At 35.4% G+C, this 19,757-nt stretch overlaps 2 protein-coding genes across 2 annotated transcripts; both read left to right on the top strand.

The window, feature by feature from the left end:
- Positions 1 to 9,836: 9,836 nt before the first annotated feature.
- LOC145127528 (uncharacterized) lies at positions 9,837 to 13,337 on the top strand. Its single transcript, XM_079062711.1, has 10 exons — positions 9,837 to 9,912; positions 10,016 to 10,201; positions 10,373 to 10,808; positions 10,904 to 10,975; positions 11,413 to 11,652; positions 11,771 to 11,844; positions 11,975 to 12,727; positions 12,807 to 12,876; positions 12,972 to 13,192; positions 13,252 to 13,337. The coding sequence occupies exons 1-10, from the start codon at positions 9,837 to 9,839 to the stop codon at positions 13,335 to 13,337; spliced, it is 2,214 nt and encodes a 737-aa protein (XP_078918837.1).
- An 82-nt stretch (positions 13,338 to 13,419) lies between these two features.
- On the top strand, positions 13,420 to 14,788 carry LOC145127527 (uncharacterized). The gene is made up of 2 exons (XM_079062710.1): positions 13,420 to 14,017; positions 14,163 to 14,788. The coding sequence occupies exons 1-2, from the start codon at positions 13,420 to 13,422 to the stop codon at positions 14,786 to 14,788; spliced, it is 1,224 nt and encodes a 407-aa protein (XP_078918836.1).
- The last annotated feature ends 4,969 nt before the right edge of the window (positions 14,789 to 19,757 follow it).

The raw sequence follows: 19,757 nt of genomic DNA, 5'->3' as shown, positions 1-19,757 counted from the left end.
TCTGCTGCCTGGCTCTCGGCAACAGTCTCACGACATATTTCCTATCAATAGCCTCACTGCCTGTCCCTCAAGAATTCTGTTGTCGGGCTATCGACAATAGTCTCACTGTGTGACCTTCGCTAGCAACCTAGTCTCCCAGCTCTCGGAATCTCTTCCACTTATATTATGGTCAGCAACCTTACAGTTTATTGGTTTTGACAACATTGTCTGACACGGCTACCTACGCTACCCACATCAGACTGGGGGGAATCCAGCTAGGTGTAGCCCGAGCAAGAAAGACCCTCAAGACGGTTATTAATGCAGACTATGTAAATGGTTACTGGTGACATCCCATCTCGCATGGCTACCACAACAATCACGTCGGATAACAGTCTTAGGGACTGAATGGCAAGCTTACGCTTCTTAGCTACCCCGGCCCGACATTCCATCGACATCAGTGTCATGTAACACTCTTTAGCAGCCTCGGTCTGCATGATCGCAGCAACAGTTACGTTACATCGCACCGATCGGCTTGCACTCCTCTCAATGAAGGAGTATCAAGTCAGCTCAAGCTACATAAGCAATGCTTGGATCATCGCACAACCCCACGGCTGTCGTGGGCGAGGTTCGGTCATTCTCTCTATTATTTAAATGCTTTAATGCTTTATCTAGTTCGATCCGATTGTCAGCAACTTAATCGCATCAGACTAGGGGGACTTGACGACACACAGTTTATATGACTAGTTCCAGTCCGATGTCATTGGCCGCGTACCAATAACACCAGACTGGGGGAACTTGATGATATATGGTCCACTAGCATGGCCCAGACTGCTCTAGCGCGCCAGCCTGGCCTGACGCGCTCCTGCCAGCCCTGCCTGGCGCTCCCTTGCCAGCCTTGTTGGGGACTCCCTTGCCAGCCCTGCTGGGGCTCTCCTGCCGGCCCGGCCAGGCGCTCCCCTGCCATCCGTTCCTGCTGCGCGCCCACCAGCCTTGCCTGGGGCGCGCGCGCCAGCCCCGCCCGGCGCCTCTGGGCGGCCTTGCCCAGCTCCTTGCTAGTTGGGCCTGAATTGGGCTTGGCCCAAGGCCTAACCCAATTCCCCTTGACCTAATTGTCCACTATAAATAGAATAGTGCCTCTTCCATGAAGGAGGACACACTTTCCCTAAGACCTTTTCCCATAGATCTTCCCCATGGCTCAGCCGCCACTACACTCCGGCCGGGTGGCTCAGCCGCCACCCGCCTCCGTCAGCCACCATACACCACCACTAGCACCAAGATGGTCCTCTCTAGCTAAAGGGAGCCATCTCAGATCTTCTAGCTGATCTAACTTTATCGTCGGAGTCCGCTCCCGGGGCACAGTCCCTGGGACGGCGCTAACGACTTTGTACTGTGATATCCAGATCTCCGCCGCAGGAGAAGACCAGAAGACTCGTCGGAGGTCGATGTCGCATCAACAGGCAACAACCTTATACCCCCCTTATAGACCGACTTCGTGAATGAGGCCTACTAACGGTAAGACTGACTTGATCTTATACATATATATTATTAACTTATAATACTATAAAGTATAAGGTTTGAATTTTAAACTTTTAAAATTCTAGGGTTTGGAATTAAAGTTTTCTAAAGTGACTTTAAAAATTCCAAAACTTGAGGGCAAGTTTTGAAACTATTCAAAACCTTTCATTTCTATAAGTTATGAGTTTTAATGGTTTTAAAGAAAAGACTTTTGGAATTCCATAACTTGAGGAAAAGTTATGGAGTCCATTAATTGGCATTAAGATCAAGAATTACACTAACAAACAATTTGCAAATAATTCTTATGATCTACCAAAACTCATAAGCATGAACATTCATATCAACAATTTTCAAGAATCATATAAACATATATAAAACTTGAAACTTTGATAATAACCCTTGAAAATGGATTAGCATAATCATTACCACATCAAAAACAGATTTTATAAGTCCAAAACAGTTTAGGGTAATGATTCTCGTCCAATTCCAGCAACACAACTCGAAATTCTGCACACAAGGCCTCCTACTCGCCGAGTGCAAGAACCTACTCGGCGAGTAGGATGAGATTTCACTTGGTCTCGGCGAGTTCACTTAACAGTGAGCAGATTTTCGACCTTTTTCAGCAATTTGCATCAAGTATAATGAAAACAAGCCTAGGCTCTGATACCACTGATGGGTTTTGAGCATTCTAACACTCCTATCGTGTGCATGCAACCCTAGAAACCTTGGATCTATGTTTTCTCTATTATACATGCAAATATTCATTTTCCAAGGTTTCATCCTAACTAGCATGTGATTGGGGTACATGTAATATAAAAACTAGTAGAATGACATACCTTTCTTGTTGCTTGGATTCCTTAAGACCTTGTGAGCCTAGCACCCCAAATGTGATGCTTCAAATGCTTCACACAACACCACAACTCTTGGAATAACTTGAGAGAAGTACACTTGTGCACAAATTCGGCTAGCCCTCACCCTTATGCCTTAGTTGCCGATTTTGCTCCATATGAGGTTCTTTATATAGTGTGCCACATGTAGGGTTACACCATGTAAACCCTAATGTGCATGGCTTTTTATTCCCTCCATTATCCATGGGTTTTAACCTCCATGGAGCATCCATGGAGCACCCAATGAGACTTAGCCCAATCTAGTGAATCATGGATCATAAGCCCACTATATAAGAATGAATGATTTACACAATCAATCCCCATATATTTAATTAGTCTCTTTTGATCACAAAATTAATTCCAAATTAATTCTTGATCAATACTAATTAAATAATATGATTTCATATTATTATATTAGAACTTATAATATATTAACAAATCATAAGTGTCCTTTCTTATTTTGTCTATCCAATTGTTGTGATGCCATGCAACCCAAATGGACCATGCCAAACCGGGTCAAGTACATACCAAATATAGTTATGGACTTAGACACCTTATCCAACAATATCAAGTCAGCTCAAGCTGCATAAGCAATGTTTGGCTCTTCGCACAACCCCACGACTCTCGTGGGCGAGGTTCGGTCGTTTCTTTTTATTATTTAATGCATTGGTGCTTTGTCTAGTCCGATCCGATTGTCAGCAACCCAATCGCATCAGACTAGGAGGACTTGACGACGCACAGTTTATATGACTGAGTCCAGTCCAACATTATTGGCCGCATACCAATAACATCGGACTGGGGGGACTTGATGATGTATGGTCCAGACAACTGTGGCGCGGCAGCCTTTCCTGGGGACTTCCTTGTCAGCCTTGCTGGGGACTCTCCTGCTGGCCCGGCCTGGCACTCCCTTGCCAGCCTTGTTGGGGACTCCCTTGTCAGCCTTGCTGGGGACTCTCCTGCTGGCCCATCCTAACGCTCCCTTTCCAGCCTTCCTCGGTGCGCGCCCGCTAGCCTCGCCCGACGCCTCCGGGCGGCCTCGCCCCGCTCCTTGCTAGTTGGGCCTGAATTGGGACGACCCAAGCCTTGACCTAATTTCCCTTGACCTAATTGTCCCCTATATAATGAATAGTATCTCCTCCATGGAGAGGGATCTTCCCCTTGGCTCAGCTGCCACACTATACTCCGGCCGGGTGGCTCAGCTGCCACCCACCGCCGTCAGCCACCATACACCACCACCAACACCAAGATGGTTCTCTCCAGCTAAGGAGAACCATCTCAGATCTACCAGATGATCTCACTTGACCTTCGGAGCCCGCTCCCGGGGCACAGTCCCTAGGGCGGCTCTAACGGGCTTTTCTGTTGTGACCTCGCAGATCTGTCTCCGGCGTAGAAGCACATCCTCAGCGAAGGTGGTCGGAGCCAATGTCGCATCATACCCCTTTTTATGAGTTGTGAAGTTATAGTCGGAGCTTGTGAGTGTGTTTGGAGTTACACTTCAGATCTGGAACCATTGAGGGTTCCCATGGCATAAAGGTGCCAACTTTATGGCCATGGGAGACCCATGCTTCTTATATACCTCTTTTTATGGCTTTTGAGCCAAAAAACCCCCATGCATGGATGTTAAGATTGGAAATTTACGTATAAAATGGACCCTACGTGGTCAGATCTATGGTTTTGATGCATTAAGACCCATTATAATCAATTGAATAGTTTTGGACAAAGAGGGACTCGGTAAGTCGCTTGGGTGACTGGGCGAGTCGGGTCGCGTTTTCCCCTAAATGTTTTCTGGAAATGGTCTTTGGTTGAGTGGAAGGAACACTCAGCCTGTTAGGGGTTTGTGATGGACTTGAAGATCTAAGGACTCGACGAGTTCAAGAAGAAACTCGGCGAGTTCAAGGCAATGTCCCAACCACATGAAGACGGACTCGACGAGTTCAAGGATGAACTTGGCGAGTCATAAACTGAACTCCTTCATATGGATGAAGATGAACTCGACGAGTTCAAGGACGAACTCGGCGAGTCGGTTGAAGATAGTCTGATGTGTTGTTGAAGGCGAACTCGTCGAGCTCTTGCTAGACTCGACGAGTAGGGACGGGATGGTAGCATGTTGTGGACATGGGGACTCGGTTAGTTGGTGGACCAACTCGACGAGTCGAATCAACCAGATGTTGACTTTGACCAAGGTTCTGACCTTGACTTTGACTTGGACTTGAGTTGACTCTTGTAGGGGTTATGAGTATGGATTGGTAATGTAGAAAGGATGTTGTGTAGGGATTTAGGAGTCGAGAAGAGTTGATTTCCATACCGAGGGCAGCGCAGACACTACACAACATTGAGGTGAGTTACCTTCTAATAGAAGTTGGTCAAAGGCACCAAGGCCGACCCACTAGTAGTTGATTACAGTTAAGATGATTGTCTTTGTGATAATTGTCTGGTTTGCTATTACTTGATGTGTTCTATGTGCCAGTATGATATGTTCTATGTGATAGTGGTAGTAGGGGGAATAGTCCCCCGATTCGGTCGTTAGGGCCGAAGGATAGGTCGGACACCCCAAATATGTCTGACAGCATGATTATGATATGTTATTATGTGGTAGTAGTAGGGGGTGAAATAGTCCCCGTGATCGAGTGAGATAGACCGGAGGGTAGACAGGCACCCCAGAATGGCCTGACATGGGTAGGTCAGCACCCCAGAATGGCTTGACATGGGTAGGTCAGCACCCTAGAATGGCTTGACATGGGTAGGTCGGGCACCCCAGAACTGCCCGGCAGTATGTATGTTGTATGGTATGTGGTATGATGGGGGAACTCACTAAGCTTTGTGCTTACGGTTTTCAGTTTTGGTTTCAGGTACCTCTTCATCTAAGGGGAAGGAGCCGGCAGGGTAGCAGCACATCGCACACACATGATTTCCGCTTTGAGAACCATGAGATTGTAATATGACGTTTTACTATTTGATGTTATGGTTTTCGAGATTTGTGATTTGTGACTTGATGTTTTGAAATGATAATAATGATGTTTTCCGTAAACTATTTTTATAAGTAATATAATTAAACAAAAAATTTTGAGTCTCGATTTTGGGATGTTACACTTCCATCTTTCTCTCATGTTTTTTTTAATTGGTCAACATTTAAATCTACAGATAAAGTTGCTATTATCGCTACCACAAAAGTTTATTATTATTATTATTACTATTTAATTTTTTTTCACAAAAATGACAAACTTTTAGGCCAATTTTCCGGATGTTACATACAAACTCATGAAGATAATTACAATTGTAAGCCCATTATCAAAATAAACATAAATTTATGTCCATTGTACAAATAGAAGTAAGAAATAGTATAGTGTTTTAAATTAAAGGGAAATCTTCAGAAAAGTCCCAATATTTTTAGAAAAGTTACATTTTAGTCCCAAGATTTTTTTTTGAACGAAAAAGTCCTGAAAACCGGCAAAAATTTGCAGTTTGACCCTTTTTGACCGGTTGAAACCGGTACCAAATTAATTTGGGACTACTTCGTAAACTAACCCAAAATATTGGGACTTTTCTGTAAACAAAAAATATTAGGATTTTTCTGTAAACAAAAATATTAGGACTTTTCTACAAACAAAATCCTTATTATATATATATATATATATATATATATATATATATATATATATATATATATATATATATATATATATATATATATATATATATATATATATATTAAAGTTGTGTAAGAAAGGAATAGTAAACTTGGGATACTTTGTCCAGGTTTGGTCCCTTGATTTACATATCCGGTCCTTGTACTTCTTTAATTAATTTATTCATGTCCTTTTGTTTGTGTTCCATTCATCTTCCCATTTTTTTGGCAGAATTGGTCCCTGTATTATTGTTGGAAGATTTACATATCCGGTCCCTATACTTCTTTAATTAATTTATTCATGTCCTTTTGTTTGTGTTCCATTCATCTTCCTATTTTTTTGGCAGAATTGGTCCCTGTATTATTGTTGGAAGTTAGGAATACTAAATTTGGATGTTTTTTGGCAACTTTGCTCATTATTCTTTACCCATTTTGACACTTTTGGTCCTTGCAATCAATATTTTTACACTTTTTTGGAACCTTTTAATATTTAAAGTTTGGCCACAAAACTTTAACGGTTTGACAACTTTGATCCCTTTTCTAAAAATTTGCTAATTCCTACCCCTTTAAATCTTTAGCCATTTTCACACTTCTGGTCCTTGTAGTCAAAACTTTTACATTTTTTGTCCGGGGCAAAGCCCGGACTTTTCATCCTTGCACTATCTATGTCTGTCATATTTATCAATTCGGAAACAACATTGAAAGCTTCTGGCCCCCGCGTAGCGGGGGTAACCTTTCTAGTATATATATTAAAGTTGTGGAAGAAAGGAATAGTGAAGTTGGCATACTTTGTCCAGGTTTGGTCCCCTGATTTACATATCCGGTCCCTGTACTTCTTTAATTAATTTATTCATGTCCTTTTGTTTGTGTTCCATTCAACTTCCCATTTTTTTGGCAGAATTGGTCCCTGTATTATTGTTGGAAGTTAGGAATACTAAATTTGGATGTTTTTTTGGCAACTTTGCTCATTATTATTTACCAATTTTGACACTCTTGGTCATTGCAATCAGTATTTTTACACTTTTTTGGAACCTTTTAATATTTAAAGTTTGGCCACAAAACTTTAACGGTTTGACAACTTTGATCCATTTTCTAAAAAGTGCTAATTCCTACCCCTTTAATTCTTTAGCCATTTTCACACTTCTGGTCCTTGCAGTCAAAACTTTTACATTTTTTGTCCGGGGCAAAGCCCGGACTTTTCATCCTTGCACTTTCTATGTCTGTCATATTTATCAATTCGGAAACAACGTTGAAAGCTTCTGGCCCCCGGGTAGCGGGGGTAACCTTTCTAGTTATTATTATTATTATTATTATTATTATTATTATTATTATTATTATTATTAAAAATATAAATAAGAATACTATTTTGTGAACTTGTTATTATTAATATTGTTACTAATACACATAAATGCATTTAAATAAAAAAATAATATTAATGACATTGTTTAAGTGTGGAGGTGGAGGAGATGGTGATGTTTTTAGCATTGAAATCGTGAATGTATGCTTGTATATTTTTACTTGGATATGGTCATTTCACATTTGTTATTATTGTTTTCAATTCAGAATATTAATACTTAACAATTTAAAAGAAGTTGCATATTTGTAAAATTGTTTATAAATAGTTTAAGGTAGAAGAGTTTCTCACTTTGTATATAAAATTGTTTAAGGTAGAAGAATTACTTTCCAAATCCAACAAATCCACTACAAACATCTACATAGGTAACCCATATCAAAATTCAAAAGTATTAATTACAATATCTTGTTTAATAAAAAGTAATATGAATAATTCAAAAGTATTAATCAAAATTCAAAAGTATTAATCCAAAAAACATATCCTATTACTTTTTATCAAGCAAGATATTGTAATTAATATTTTTGAATTTTGACATGGGCTACCTATGTAGATGTTTGTAGTGGATCTGTTGGATTTGGAAAGTAATCCTTCTACGTAAAACATTTTTATATACAAAATGAAAAATCCTTTTACCTTAAACTATTTATAAACAATTTTACAAATATACAACTTCTTTTAAATTGTTAAGTATTATTATTCTGAATTGAAAACAATAATAACAAAAGTGAAATGACCATATACAAAGTAAAAATATACAAGTAAATATTCATGATTTCAATGCTAAAAGCATCACCATCTCCTCCACCTCCACCATTAAATAATGTCATTAATATTATTTTTTTCATTTAAATGCATTTATATGTATTAATAACAATATTAATAATAACAAGTTCAAAAACTAGAATTCTTATTTATATAATAATAATAATAATAATAATAATAATAATAATAAGAGTTTTGTTTGTAGAAAAATCATAATATTTTTGTTTACAGAAAAATCCTAATATTTTTTGTTTACAGCAAAGTCCCTATATTTTGGGTTAGTTTACGAAATAGTCCCAAATTAATTTGGTACCGGTTTCAACCGGTCAAAAATGGTCAAACTGTAAATTTTTGCCGGTTTTCAGGACTTTTTCGTTCAAAAAAAAAATCTTGGAACTAAAATGTAACTTTTCCGAAAATATTTAGACTTTTCTGAAGATTTCCCTAAATTAAACATTGTGAAACTACACCATGAAGCTAACATAATCTATGTCATATATCACTTAACAGACTTTTGCGGAGTTGCAAGGCTCGTGTTTCTAGGCGTATGATGTAACTAATTAAGCTATATTTTAGAAAACTCACTTATTGTTGTCCAATTGTGAGTGTCTCTGGCTAGCTACGTTTACTATTTAACTTTAGATGTTAACAAAAAACTTTTATCTTCCATCAACTCGTATTATATTTTTACAAATATACCCAATTATAGTTAGTTGATAATATAACTTTATTTGCCATTTTTACAAAACAACGACAATTTATATAATTTCACTTTCATACAGGGACCATTTACATCATTAAATAATAAAACCAAAAAAAATATCAAAAGAAATATTAATTTTTTACTCCCGTTATGAAAATGAATTTATAAAAATGGGCCCTATAAATGGCCAATTTTTTAATATTTATTTACACAAGTATTTCAAAATCAAAATATTTACTAGCAGAACACACACATAAATATTTTTTTACAGTTAATTTATAAGATTTTATACCGATTTAATGGCAATCTATATTTTTAGACTTTCCATATGTATTTATTCTTAAATTTTTACAATAAATTTGAACATCTCATCTTTTTGTATAAACTTATAAATTTTCTTATATTTCAGATTGTAAGCATTAACATGGACTTTTTTTAAGACTAATAAGAAGATAAAATTAAATAATTTTTATCTGGATAATACAAAACATATACCTTTATACACTATATCATTTGTCAAATTCCATCTTCTACAAATGTTATTAACCCAGGTGCTAACGGTACGTTTATTATATATTTTACGAATTTGTTTTATCAATATTATTAATTATTAATCTCAATTATAACTATCTTATATATATGCTTATGCAGATTCAAATTGGAAAATCTATCATGTTCAAGCTAGAGAAAAAAGAAAAATAAGAAAGTTATACTTGGATAAAAAAAAATGTATCACCGAACCAATCAATACACATCACATGTTTCAAAAATGAAGGAAAACGGTAAACTATTTAATTCCTTTTACACTTTTTATTCTTCTTTTAAATATATAAAATAAAAATTATCACATCATCATTTTTATATCATCTCTTTAACAATATTAATCTTCATATAATATTAAATAAATTATTAAAAATTTCTGCATTTCTTATAACAATTTTTTTTCCAAACAAATTCAAAGGAGTTGTCCATCGAAATAAAAACGTATTGGCATCTAAATCAAGTGTAAATATGTCAAAACAAGCAACGTTACAGACTCCTCCTTCACATCTAAATGTTAGAACTCCATTATCTAACATTTCCAATGGTAATTCATTTATTTTACCATTTCATTTTAATATATATATATATATATATATATTATTCTATCATATTTAACAATGTATATTTCTTCAATATTTTTTCCCCAGCCATTGATATTTCTAATAACAGTTTTCAATCACCGTTACCAAATATCAGACAATACTCTGTATCTTCAAATGGTGTCACATCCGACAAATCATCTACAACATCATCAAGGTCATCAGTCATGTTAACTAATCCAAATCATAAAAATAAAAGAAAATATGCAAATTTATCTCCTATTCCAATAATTGGTCTGAGATCCGATGAAGACAACAATGATTGCTAGCATAATCAAAACATACACACCGGTATATCAAAAGGTAATTTTTTTCACAAATACAATATTTACATTTGTCCATTCATTCCTTTTCAATTATATACACTTACATGATTAACTTTTTTATGTCAATCTTAATTAACAGATTATTTAGATCATGGTGATCAGAGTGTTGTGTGCCAAACATGTTTGCAAAATTATGGAAAGATGAATCTGTTAGAAGTAAAAAAAACAGAGAATGTTAATTATTCTTTATGTTGTGCTTATGGCAAAGTTGAACTACCAGAGCTAAATAATGCACCTCCAAGTTATGAAAATCTTTATAGATCTGGAGATTCTAAAAGCAAACACTTCATGAAGAACATTCGTCGTTGCAATTCTATGTTTTCTTTTACATCAATGGGTGGCAAAATTGATTCATCAATCAATAGAGGAAATGCTCCATACACTTTTAGACTTAGCGGTCAAAATTATCATAGTATTGGAAGCCTTTTACCAGAACATGGATCTAAACCAAAGTTCTCTCAGTTGTACATATATGATACCGATAATGAGATCGAAAATAGACAAACATGTCTTGGGTATACTTTTCACAATTTTCTAATTAATAAATATCTTATTGATTATCATTACTTTCTTTATTTATCCTATGTTTATATGTTCATGTTACTTGCAGTGGAGAAAATCAACAATCTACATCAAATTCTTCTGTCGTTGATAATGATATTATACAAGATTTAAAGTTGATGTTAGATTCAAATAACGTTTTGGTTCAGTCTTATAGAATACTTAGAGATTGTTTTCATGAAAACCCTCATGTTGATATCAAGTTGAGAATTATTGGAAGAAGGGAACAAGATTGAAGGACATATAACCTACCAACTGCTTCTGAGGTTGCCACTTTCATTGTTGGAGATATTGGTGATTCAATTGATAATAGAGATATTGTTGTTCAAACTTCATCTGGTTCTCTAAGGCGTATTAGTGAATTACATCCTTCATAACTTCCTCTTCAGTATCCGCTACTGTTTCCATATGGTGATGATGGTTATAGAGTTGATATACCGCATCGAGGTATTACACCTTCAAGAACAGCAAGCGGCCCAACTGTACAATGAGAGAATATTTTTCTTATAGAATACAAGACAGGGATCAATGTTTTTCACTAATTCTTTATTCAAAAAGGTTGTTCCAACAGTTTTTGGTAGATGCTTATACCATGATTGAAAGTGAGAAATTACATTTCGTAAGGAGCAAAGAACAAATTCTTAGATGCGAGTCTTATGAGAAATTACGTAATCAACAAGATTCCGGGAATAAAGATATATCTAACATCGGACAATGTGTTATCTTACCTTCTTCATTCACTGGCGGTGTACGCTATATGATGCAAAACTACTTGGACGTCATGTCGTTATGTAAATGGTTTGGATATCCTGATTTCTTCATAACCTTTTACATTTAATCCAAAATGGCCTGAAATTAAAAGGTTTCTTCATAACACTTCACTACATCCAGAAGATAGACTTTATATCTTATGTAGGTTATTTAAGATAAAGCTTGATGCTTTTATTAAAGACATACGGGAAAATAAAATTTTCGGCATCGTTCAAGCAGGTATTTAAAGTTGTTGTTTAATACACACATTTATTTTATTAATTTTTTTTATTTATTGACATTTTTTATTATTTACGCAATATATTTCATCCAATACAAATCATATGTTATTTATAAAATTAATTTGTAGTGGTCTATACAATTGAATTTCAAAAAAGAGGTTTGTCGCACAGTCATATTTGTCTATTTATGCATGCTGACTCCAAGCGGCCTACTGTTGAATATATTGATTCGATTATTTCCGCTGAGATTCCGAACATCAATGAAGATCCAGAATTGTATTCACTTGTGAGTGAATTCATGATACATGGGCCTTGTGGAGCTGAAAATATGAATTGCCCATGCATGGTTGACAAACAATGTTCGAAAAATTTTCCAAACCAATTCTCTAATCATTCTTCAGTTGATGCCAACGGTTATCCCTTATATATGAGAAGAAACAATGGATATTTTGTCGAAAAATCTGGTGTCAAGTTAGACAACAGAAATGTTGTTCCATATAACAAATATCTGTTGAAAACATATCATGCACACATTCATGTTGAATGGTGCAATCAAAGATCTTCCATAAAGTATCTATTTAAATATATAAATAAGGGTCCAAATAGAGCTACAATTGCTGTTGTACAAGGCAACAACGATTCTGATCACGACGATGTTGTAGATGAAATAAAAGATTATTATGCTTGTAGATATCTATCTGCATGTGAGGCATCATGGCGAATATTCGGATACGATGTTCATTACCGATATCCTTCTGTGATTCGACTACCTTTTCATCTTCCTGATCAACAACAAGTCATATATGTTGCAGACGATGATATTGACAATGTTCTTGAACAACCTTCAGTTGCTGCTTCTATGTTCACATCTTGGATGGAATGTAATAAAATTAATAAAGATGCATGAAAACTTACATATGTTGAATTTCCTACAAAGTTTGTTTGGAAACCTAATGGTAGGTTTTGGAAGCCAAGGAAAATTGGACGTTAAACTGGAAGAATTCACTCGGTTTCACCTAAACTTGGCGAAGTATACTTCTTAAGGATTCTTTTAAATAAAGTGAAAGGTCCAAAATCATTTGAAGAAATTCGTACAATAAATGGTAAAGAATTTCCTTCTTTTAGAGATGCATGTTATGCTTTGGGCCTCTTAGATGACGACAAAGAATATGTCAATGCAATTATGGAAGCAAGTCATTCAGGAACTGGTTTTTATCTACGGTTCTTATTTGCTACGATGTTAATGTCTAACAGTTTGGGTAGACCAGAATTTGTTTGGGAAAATACATGGCAACACTTGTCAGATGGTATTCTTTACAACCACCAACGTAGATTAAAGTCTCGAGGTATTATAATTTTCTATCATTATTTGTAAAAACTAATATTATATATTTTCAATATGCAGGGTACAATTTTTTTATTACCATTAAACTGTTTAACATTATATTCTTTTTGACATATTGTTCATCATACATGTTTATCACTCAATGAAGATCAACTTAAAAACCTGACTTTGTTCGAGATCGAACAAATTTTACTTCGTAACAACACCAGTCTTAAAAATTATAAAAAAATGCCTTACCCTGATGTTGATTCTGTTTCTGCTTCAAAGAATCGCCTTATCACGAAAGAGCTAGACTATGACATACCAATTTTAAAGAAAGAGTTTGATCGTATGTTTTTTGCATTAACAAACAAGCAACGCAATATTTTTCTTGATATCATGACTACAGTCAAGGATAAGAAAGGAGGTGTGTTTTTTGTGTATGGATATGGTGGAACGGGTAAAACCTTTCTTTGGAAGACAATATCTGCAGCAATTAGATGTAATGGTGAGATAGTTTTAAATGTTGCTTCAAGTGGTATTGCATCGTTATTATTGACTGGAGGTAGGACAACACACTCTCGGTTTATAATTCCATTGAATCTTACGCAGGATTCTGTTTGTAAGATACCGCCTGATAGTGAACTCGACATATTAGTAAGAAAAAGCTCATTGATTATTTGGGATGAAGCGCCTATGGTCCACAAGTATGCATTTGAAGCTTTAGATCGAGCTCTAAAAGATGTATGTAAGTTTGACAAGTCTAGCAACTCAAATATTCCATTTGGAGGGAAAGCGATTGTTTTTGGAGGAGACTTCAGACAAATTCTACCTGTTGTTCAAGGAGGTAGTAAACAAATCATCGTTAATGCTTCTTTAAGTTCTTCGTATATATGCCAACAATGCAAAGTCCATAGATTAACGATAAACATGAGGCTAACTGTTGGAAGGGATCCATCTGATATTCGAGAAATAAAGGATTTTGCAAACAGGCTTTTGGATAGGAGAAGGAAAAGTTGGTGGTTCGAACGATGGTGAAACGATTATTGATGTTCCGGATGATTTTCTCATTAATGATCCACTTGATCCTATAGGTTCATTAATTGAGTTTGTATATCCTTCAATTTTGGAAAACTTCAACGTTACGGGTTATTTTCAAGAAAGAGCTATACTTGCTCCAAAAAATGAAGTTGTCCAACAAATAAATGATCGTTTGTTATCATTGTTTCCCGGAGACGAAGTAGAATATTTAAGTTCAGATAGTCTCTGCCAATCTGAGTTTGTTCATGATCAGTTTGATGCCAATTTATACTCCCCAGATGTTTTAAATGGTCTTAAAGTATCAGGTTTGCCAAATCACAAGTTAATTTTAAAGGTCGGTGTTCCAGTTATGTTACTGAGAAATATTGATCAGAAAAATGGCTTATGTAACGGCACTAGACTACAAGTCAAATCTCTGGGCAAACATGTTATTGAGGCAGTTATCATATCTGGAAGTAATATTGGAAACCGAACTTTTATTCCAAGAATGTCTTTAACTCCTTCTGAAAAAAAAAATTCCCTTCAAATTTCAAAGAAGACAATTTCCATTGGTTTTATGTTTTGCAATGACAATTAATAAAACTCAAACTCAGGGGCAGTCGCTATCGAAGTTTGGTCTGTATCTCAAAAATCCTGTTTTTTCACATTGACAGTTGTATGTTGCCTTATCTAGAGTTCAATGTAGAAAAGGATTGAAATTATTAATTTTAGATAAAGATGGTAGACTTATAAACAAAACTTCCAATGTTGTTTATAAGGAAGTTTTTAGAAATTTATAAACGATTCGTAGTTTTTAAAGTTAAACTATTATGTTTTTTTATTACATTTCTGTTATATTTTATTTTTTATATTTATATATCAATGTCATTTGTATTATTCATTGTGTTTCTTTTTGAACTCTATTCAAATTTATATTATGTTTTATAAATCATTTACAATATACAAAATTTTATATTATGTTTTATAAATATATATTAATTTTAAATAATCAAAACAAAAAGTTTAAAAAAAACTTAACTCTTAATAATAATTATAAATGTTTTATAAATTTTTTACCCGTGGTATCCACGGGTTGTAACCTAGTTATCAAAATAAACATAAATTTATGTCCATTGTACAAATAGAAGTAAGAAATAGTATAGTGTTTTAAATTAAACATTGTGAAACTACACTATGAAGCTAAAATAATCTATGTCATATATCACTTAAGCAGACTTTTGCTGAGTTGCAAGGCTCGCGTTTATAGGCGTATGACGTAACTAGTTAAGTTATATTTTAGAAAACTCACTTCTTGTATGTCTTGGTTTTTTGAGGTGTTGTCCAATTGTGAGTGTCTCTGGCTAGCTACAGTTACTATTTAACTTTAGATGTTAACAAAAAACTATTGATCTTCCATCAACTCGTAAATACATGCCTATCCTTCACTGTAAGCCCACTAGGCCACTACCTTAACCCTTTTTTGCTGCCAGCTAATAAGATTTTTCATCACTTTCTTCCCTCCACCTAGTTTAACATATATATTTGAAGAGGTTAATTTTTTGTTCGTTTGAAATATAGAATAATCTGTTGTTGTTGCTGCTGCTTCTACTTCTTTCTTCAGGTAAACTGGTGGTTAATCAGTAGCTTTTATGAAATAGGAGGCTAATTGCCATTGTTTATGTCTTGATCTGCTTGTGAAGTCTAATCATTTGAAAACCAATCATTATTAGTTTATTACTATATTTTAATTCGTTTTCCAAATAAAAACATGCCTTTGATTCTTGCATGAGTTGATTTTTATTGCCTTTTTCCTTTGGATCTTTAATGTTACAGGTTGGAACATTAATCTTTTTTCCATTCATTTTTCTTCATCTACTTGTGAATTCTAATCACTTGAAAATCAATCATTATTATTGTATTTTAATTCATTTTCCAAATAAAAACACCGACTTTCTTGAAGAAACACGCAACATACCTACAGATTCTTACATGCCAGTTCTAACCTTTTTCCTCAACATCTTCACCTTGATTCACCCTATTCACTAACCTGCATTTTAGAAGGTATGTATGATCTGCCAATGATCTCATTAACCATGATCACAAGGTGATCATAGTTAATGAGATTATTGGTAGATCATACATGTATTTTGATGAAATTACCTTTTGAAATTAATTCATGAAATCTATTGGTATCTAGCCATCTCCTTCAATCATAGGTTCTACATCTCGTTTTCATGTTCTTCATTGGCTAAAATTTTGATTAGTTTCAATTTTGGTTACATGTTGATTAGTTTCAACTTATTTTAAAAGTAGTTTCAATTTTTAGAACATACATAACAATTCCTACAAAAAAGAGTCTAATTGAGAATCTTGTAATTGGTGCACATGTTATATATATATATATATATATATATATATATATATATATATATATATATATATATATATATATATGGGATGGTTCACTTGAGATTAAAAAAACAGAGGTTTTGAGATTCAACCTCAGCCACATATTTTTCATTTGCCACTCTAACGCTCCAGCATAGCAGCAATAGCAGGGTATGTCTAATCCTAAATGATTATACATATATGTCTGTTCATAGACTAAGTAATTATAAATGATTATGACAGTTGGTGGCAGAAAAGGTGGTGGTGATAGAGGTGGCGGTGGTATAAGTGACGGAGGTGACAGTGGTGGGGTCAGCTGGTGTCAGAGGTGGTTGTAGTGGTGGTGGCGATGGCGGTTGTGGTGGTGGAGATGGTGGTGGAGGAGAAAGAAACGGGCGGCACTATATAATCATTTATGATTATAATAGGGCTGTCGCGCCGGTACACCGGAGGGTTAGTGATGGGTATTGAGCATAACTACAAATCCTATGTGTTCATGCAACCCTATAAACTTTGGATCTAGGTTTTCACTAGTTGAACATGCAAACTTGAATACAAAAGAGAAACCCTAATATGCATCTATAATAATCGAAATTAACCTAATACTAGGGTTTAGATACATAACTCAATTGTTATGTAGTAATAACAATTAATCCTTGTAGATCTTGAACTCTTGAGAGCAAGTGCCTCAAATGTGACACCTATAATTGCTTACAAACACTCTTTGCAAGAGGATGAGAGGAGAGAGGAGGATATATCACCAAAATTTTGGCTATGCTAGAGTTAGAAGCAAGTGGCCGAAAATCCCAAGGGTTAGGCTCCTTATATACTTTAGGTTGCTTAGTCCCAAAGCTAGGGTTTGCAGGTGGAAACCCTAATTTTCAGCTTAAGGCCTAAGCATCCCATTGGCTCCTCATCTAGAAGCCTTGGACGAAAAACTATAGGGTCTCCCTATAATTTTCGTCCACTCTTATCTAAGGAGTCTAAGAGCCCTATTTCACAACTATCAATTAATTGCAAAACAACCCATGTACTTTTAATTAATTCCTTTAATCCCAAAATTAAATCCAAATTAATTTCTGATTAAATATTAATTAAATAACATGATTTCTAATTAATATATCATTCTTATAATATATTAGTAAATCATTTATATCAATTTATTATTCCAAATAATAAATTCAACTTCTCTCCAAAAGTCATCCTGTCAAGTTGCAAGAGTGAAGGCAACCTAAAAGGACTGTACTACTATCAATTCAAGTATATACCAATTATAGTTATGGGCTTAGACACCTAATCCAACAGTCTCCCACTTGGATAAGTATAATAACTATAACTGCAAGTACAACTTCGAAAATTGACCAGCACATTGTAGCTCTCAAAAGCCGTTGTCGAACTCTGACCTAGTCAGTTACATGTCCTAAGATAAGGGATCATATAATCCTCTATTCTACAAGATATAATGTGGAAAAATGACATGGAACAGAGTCATTGTCATTGTCCAACAGTTTGTTTCCCGATTTCTGATTTGTAATGACAGAGAACTTAATTGAACACATCAATTCAGTCCGGACCGGGCCCGACACATAAGTCAACGCCAAATCATCGAGGGGCCCAAGATATCGTTTTTCCCCTTACGGTAAAAGGAACTGATAAAATTTTACTTATATGCTTGTATTATTTACTCATCAAATTGTACACAACAATACGTTTTATAACATCAAGTTATTGATGCGTTTTACGCATTATCAATGCACAACCAATTCGTAAACAACAACTCATATATCTCGGTTTAAAGATTATTCGATATTATCATCTCATAATTACTCGTGATAAATTCCATGAAGTAATTCTCTGAGCGTGGGTTAATCCAATACTTAAATCCCTATTTCAAAAGTACCCGTGAATGTTGCAGCAAACCATTGCTATGTCTAAACCCTTAGACAATTTACAATCCAATTCACGACACTCTTAATTCATTACTTACTTCCAAAGTATGATCGACTGTGGATGTTTTGAATAATCTAATTATTCGGGAAGTAAAACATGCAAAGTTGAAACACAAAAATAAACAATTAACAAAAGATAGTAAACAATACTCATAAATAAATCTCCATTTATTCAATCATCAAATGTCAATTACATTTATTGTTACAACTTTCTAAATATCTATCTAATCACTAAAATTAATATCATCCTTCAGACCAATGCTCCTCGCATGCTGAACGTGCTTGGTCCTACTCAGACCCTTTGTGAGGGGATCTACAGGATTCTCTTCAGATGATACCCTCTTCACGATGACATGTCCTTCTTCTACTCGATGTATGATAAAATGATATTTTCTGTCGATATGCCTAGATATTCCATGATCTCTTGGTTCCTTGGTCAAGGCAACCACTCCTTCATTATCACAAAAAATCTCCATCGGCTCCTTAATGGATGGCACAACTCCAAGGTCTCCAATGAAGTTCTTCAACCATATAGCCTCATTTGACGCTTCGATCGCAGCTATATACTTTGATTCACATGTCGAATCAACTACGGTCTCTTTCTTGGAAATTTTCCAAGTTACGGCTCCTCCATTAAGGGTAAACACCCAGCCTAACTGAGAACGGAAGTTGTCTCTGTCTGTCTGAAAGTTGGTGTCGCTATACCCAGTAACTCTTAAGTCATAACTGCCACCAAGCACAAGGACCCAGTCCTTCGTCCTTCGCAGATACTTAAGAATGTTCTTAACCGCTATCCAATGAGCTTTACCCGGATTTCCTTGATATCGACTAACCATGCTCAAAGCAAAAGCCACGTCAGGGCGAGTACATGTCATAGCGTACATGAAGTAGCCAACGGTGGAAGCATATGGAACTCGACTCATCTCTGCTATCTTTGCATCGGTACTCGAACTCTGAGTCTTACTCAGCTTAGTATTACTCTGGATAGGTAACTCTCCTTTCTTTGTATTTTCCATGCTAAAACGCTTTAGCACCTTATCCAAATACATGTTTTAACTAAGTCCAATTAGTCTTCTACTCCTATTTCTCAAAATCCTTATTCCCAGAATATAGGCAGCCTCTCCCAGATCCTTCATAGCGAAACATTTTCCAAGTCAGGACTTAACCTCCTGCAAAGTTGGAACGTCGTTTCCTATAAGTAGTATGTCATCAACATACAATACCAGGAAG

The sequence above is a fragment of the Lactuca virosa genome, chromosome 7 (genome assembly GCF_052849685.1).
Source record: "Lactuca virosa cultivar CGN04683 chromosome 7, Lactuca_virosa_CGN04683_v6, whole genome shotgun sequence".
Classification (NCBI taxonomy): Eukaryota; Viridiplantae; Streptophyta; class Magnoliopsida; order Asterales; family Asteraceae; genus Lactuca; species Lactuca virosa.
Note: the sequence above shows the minus strand (reverse complement) of the source record. Positions and strands in the feature narration are given on the sequence as shown.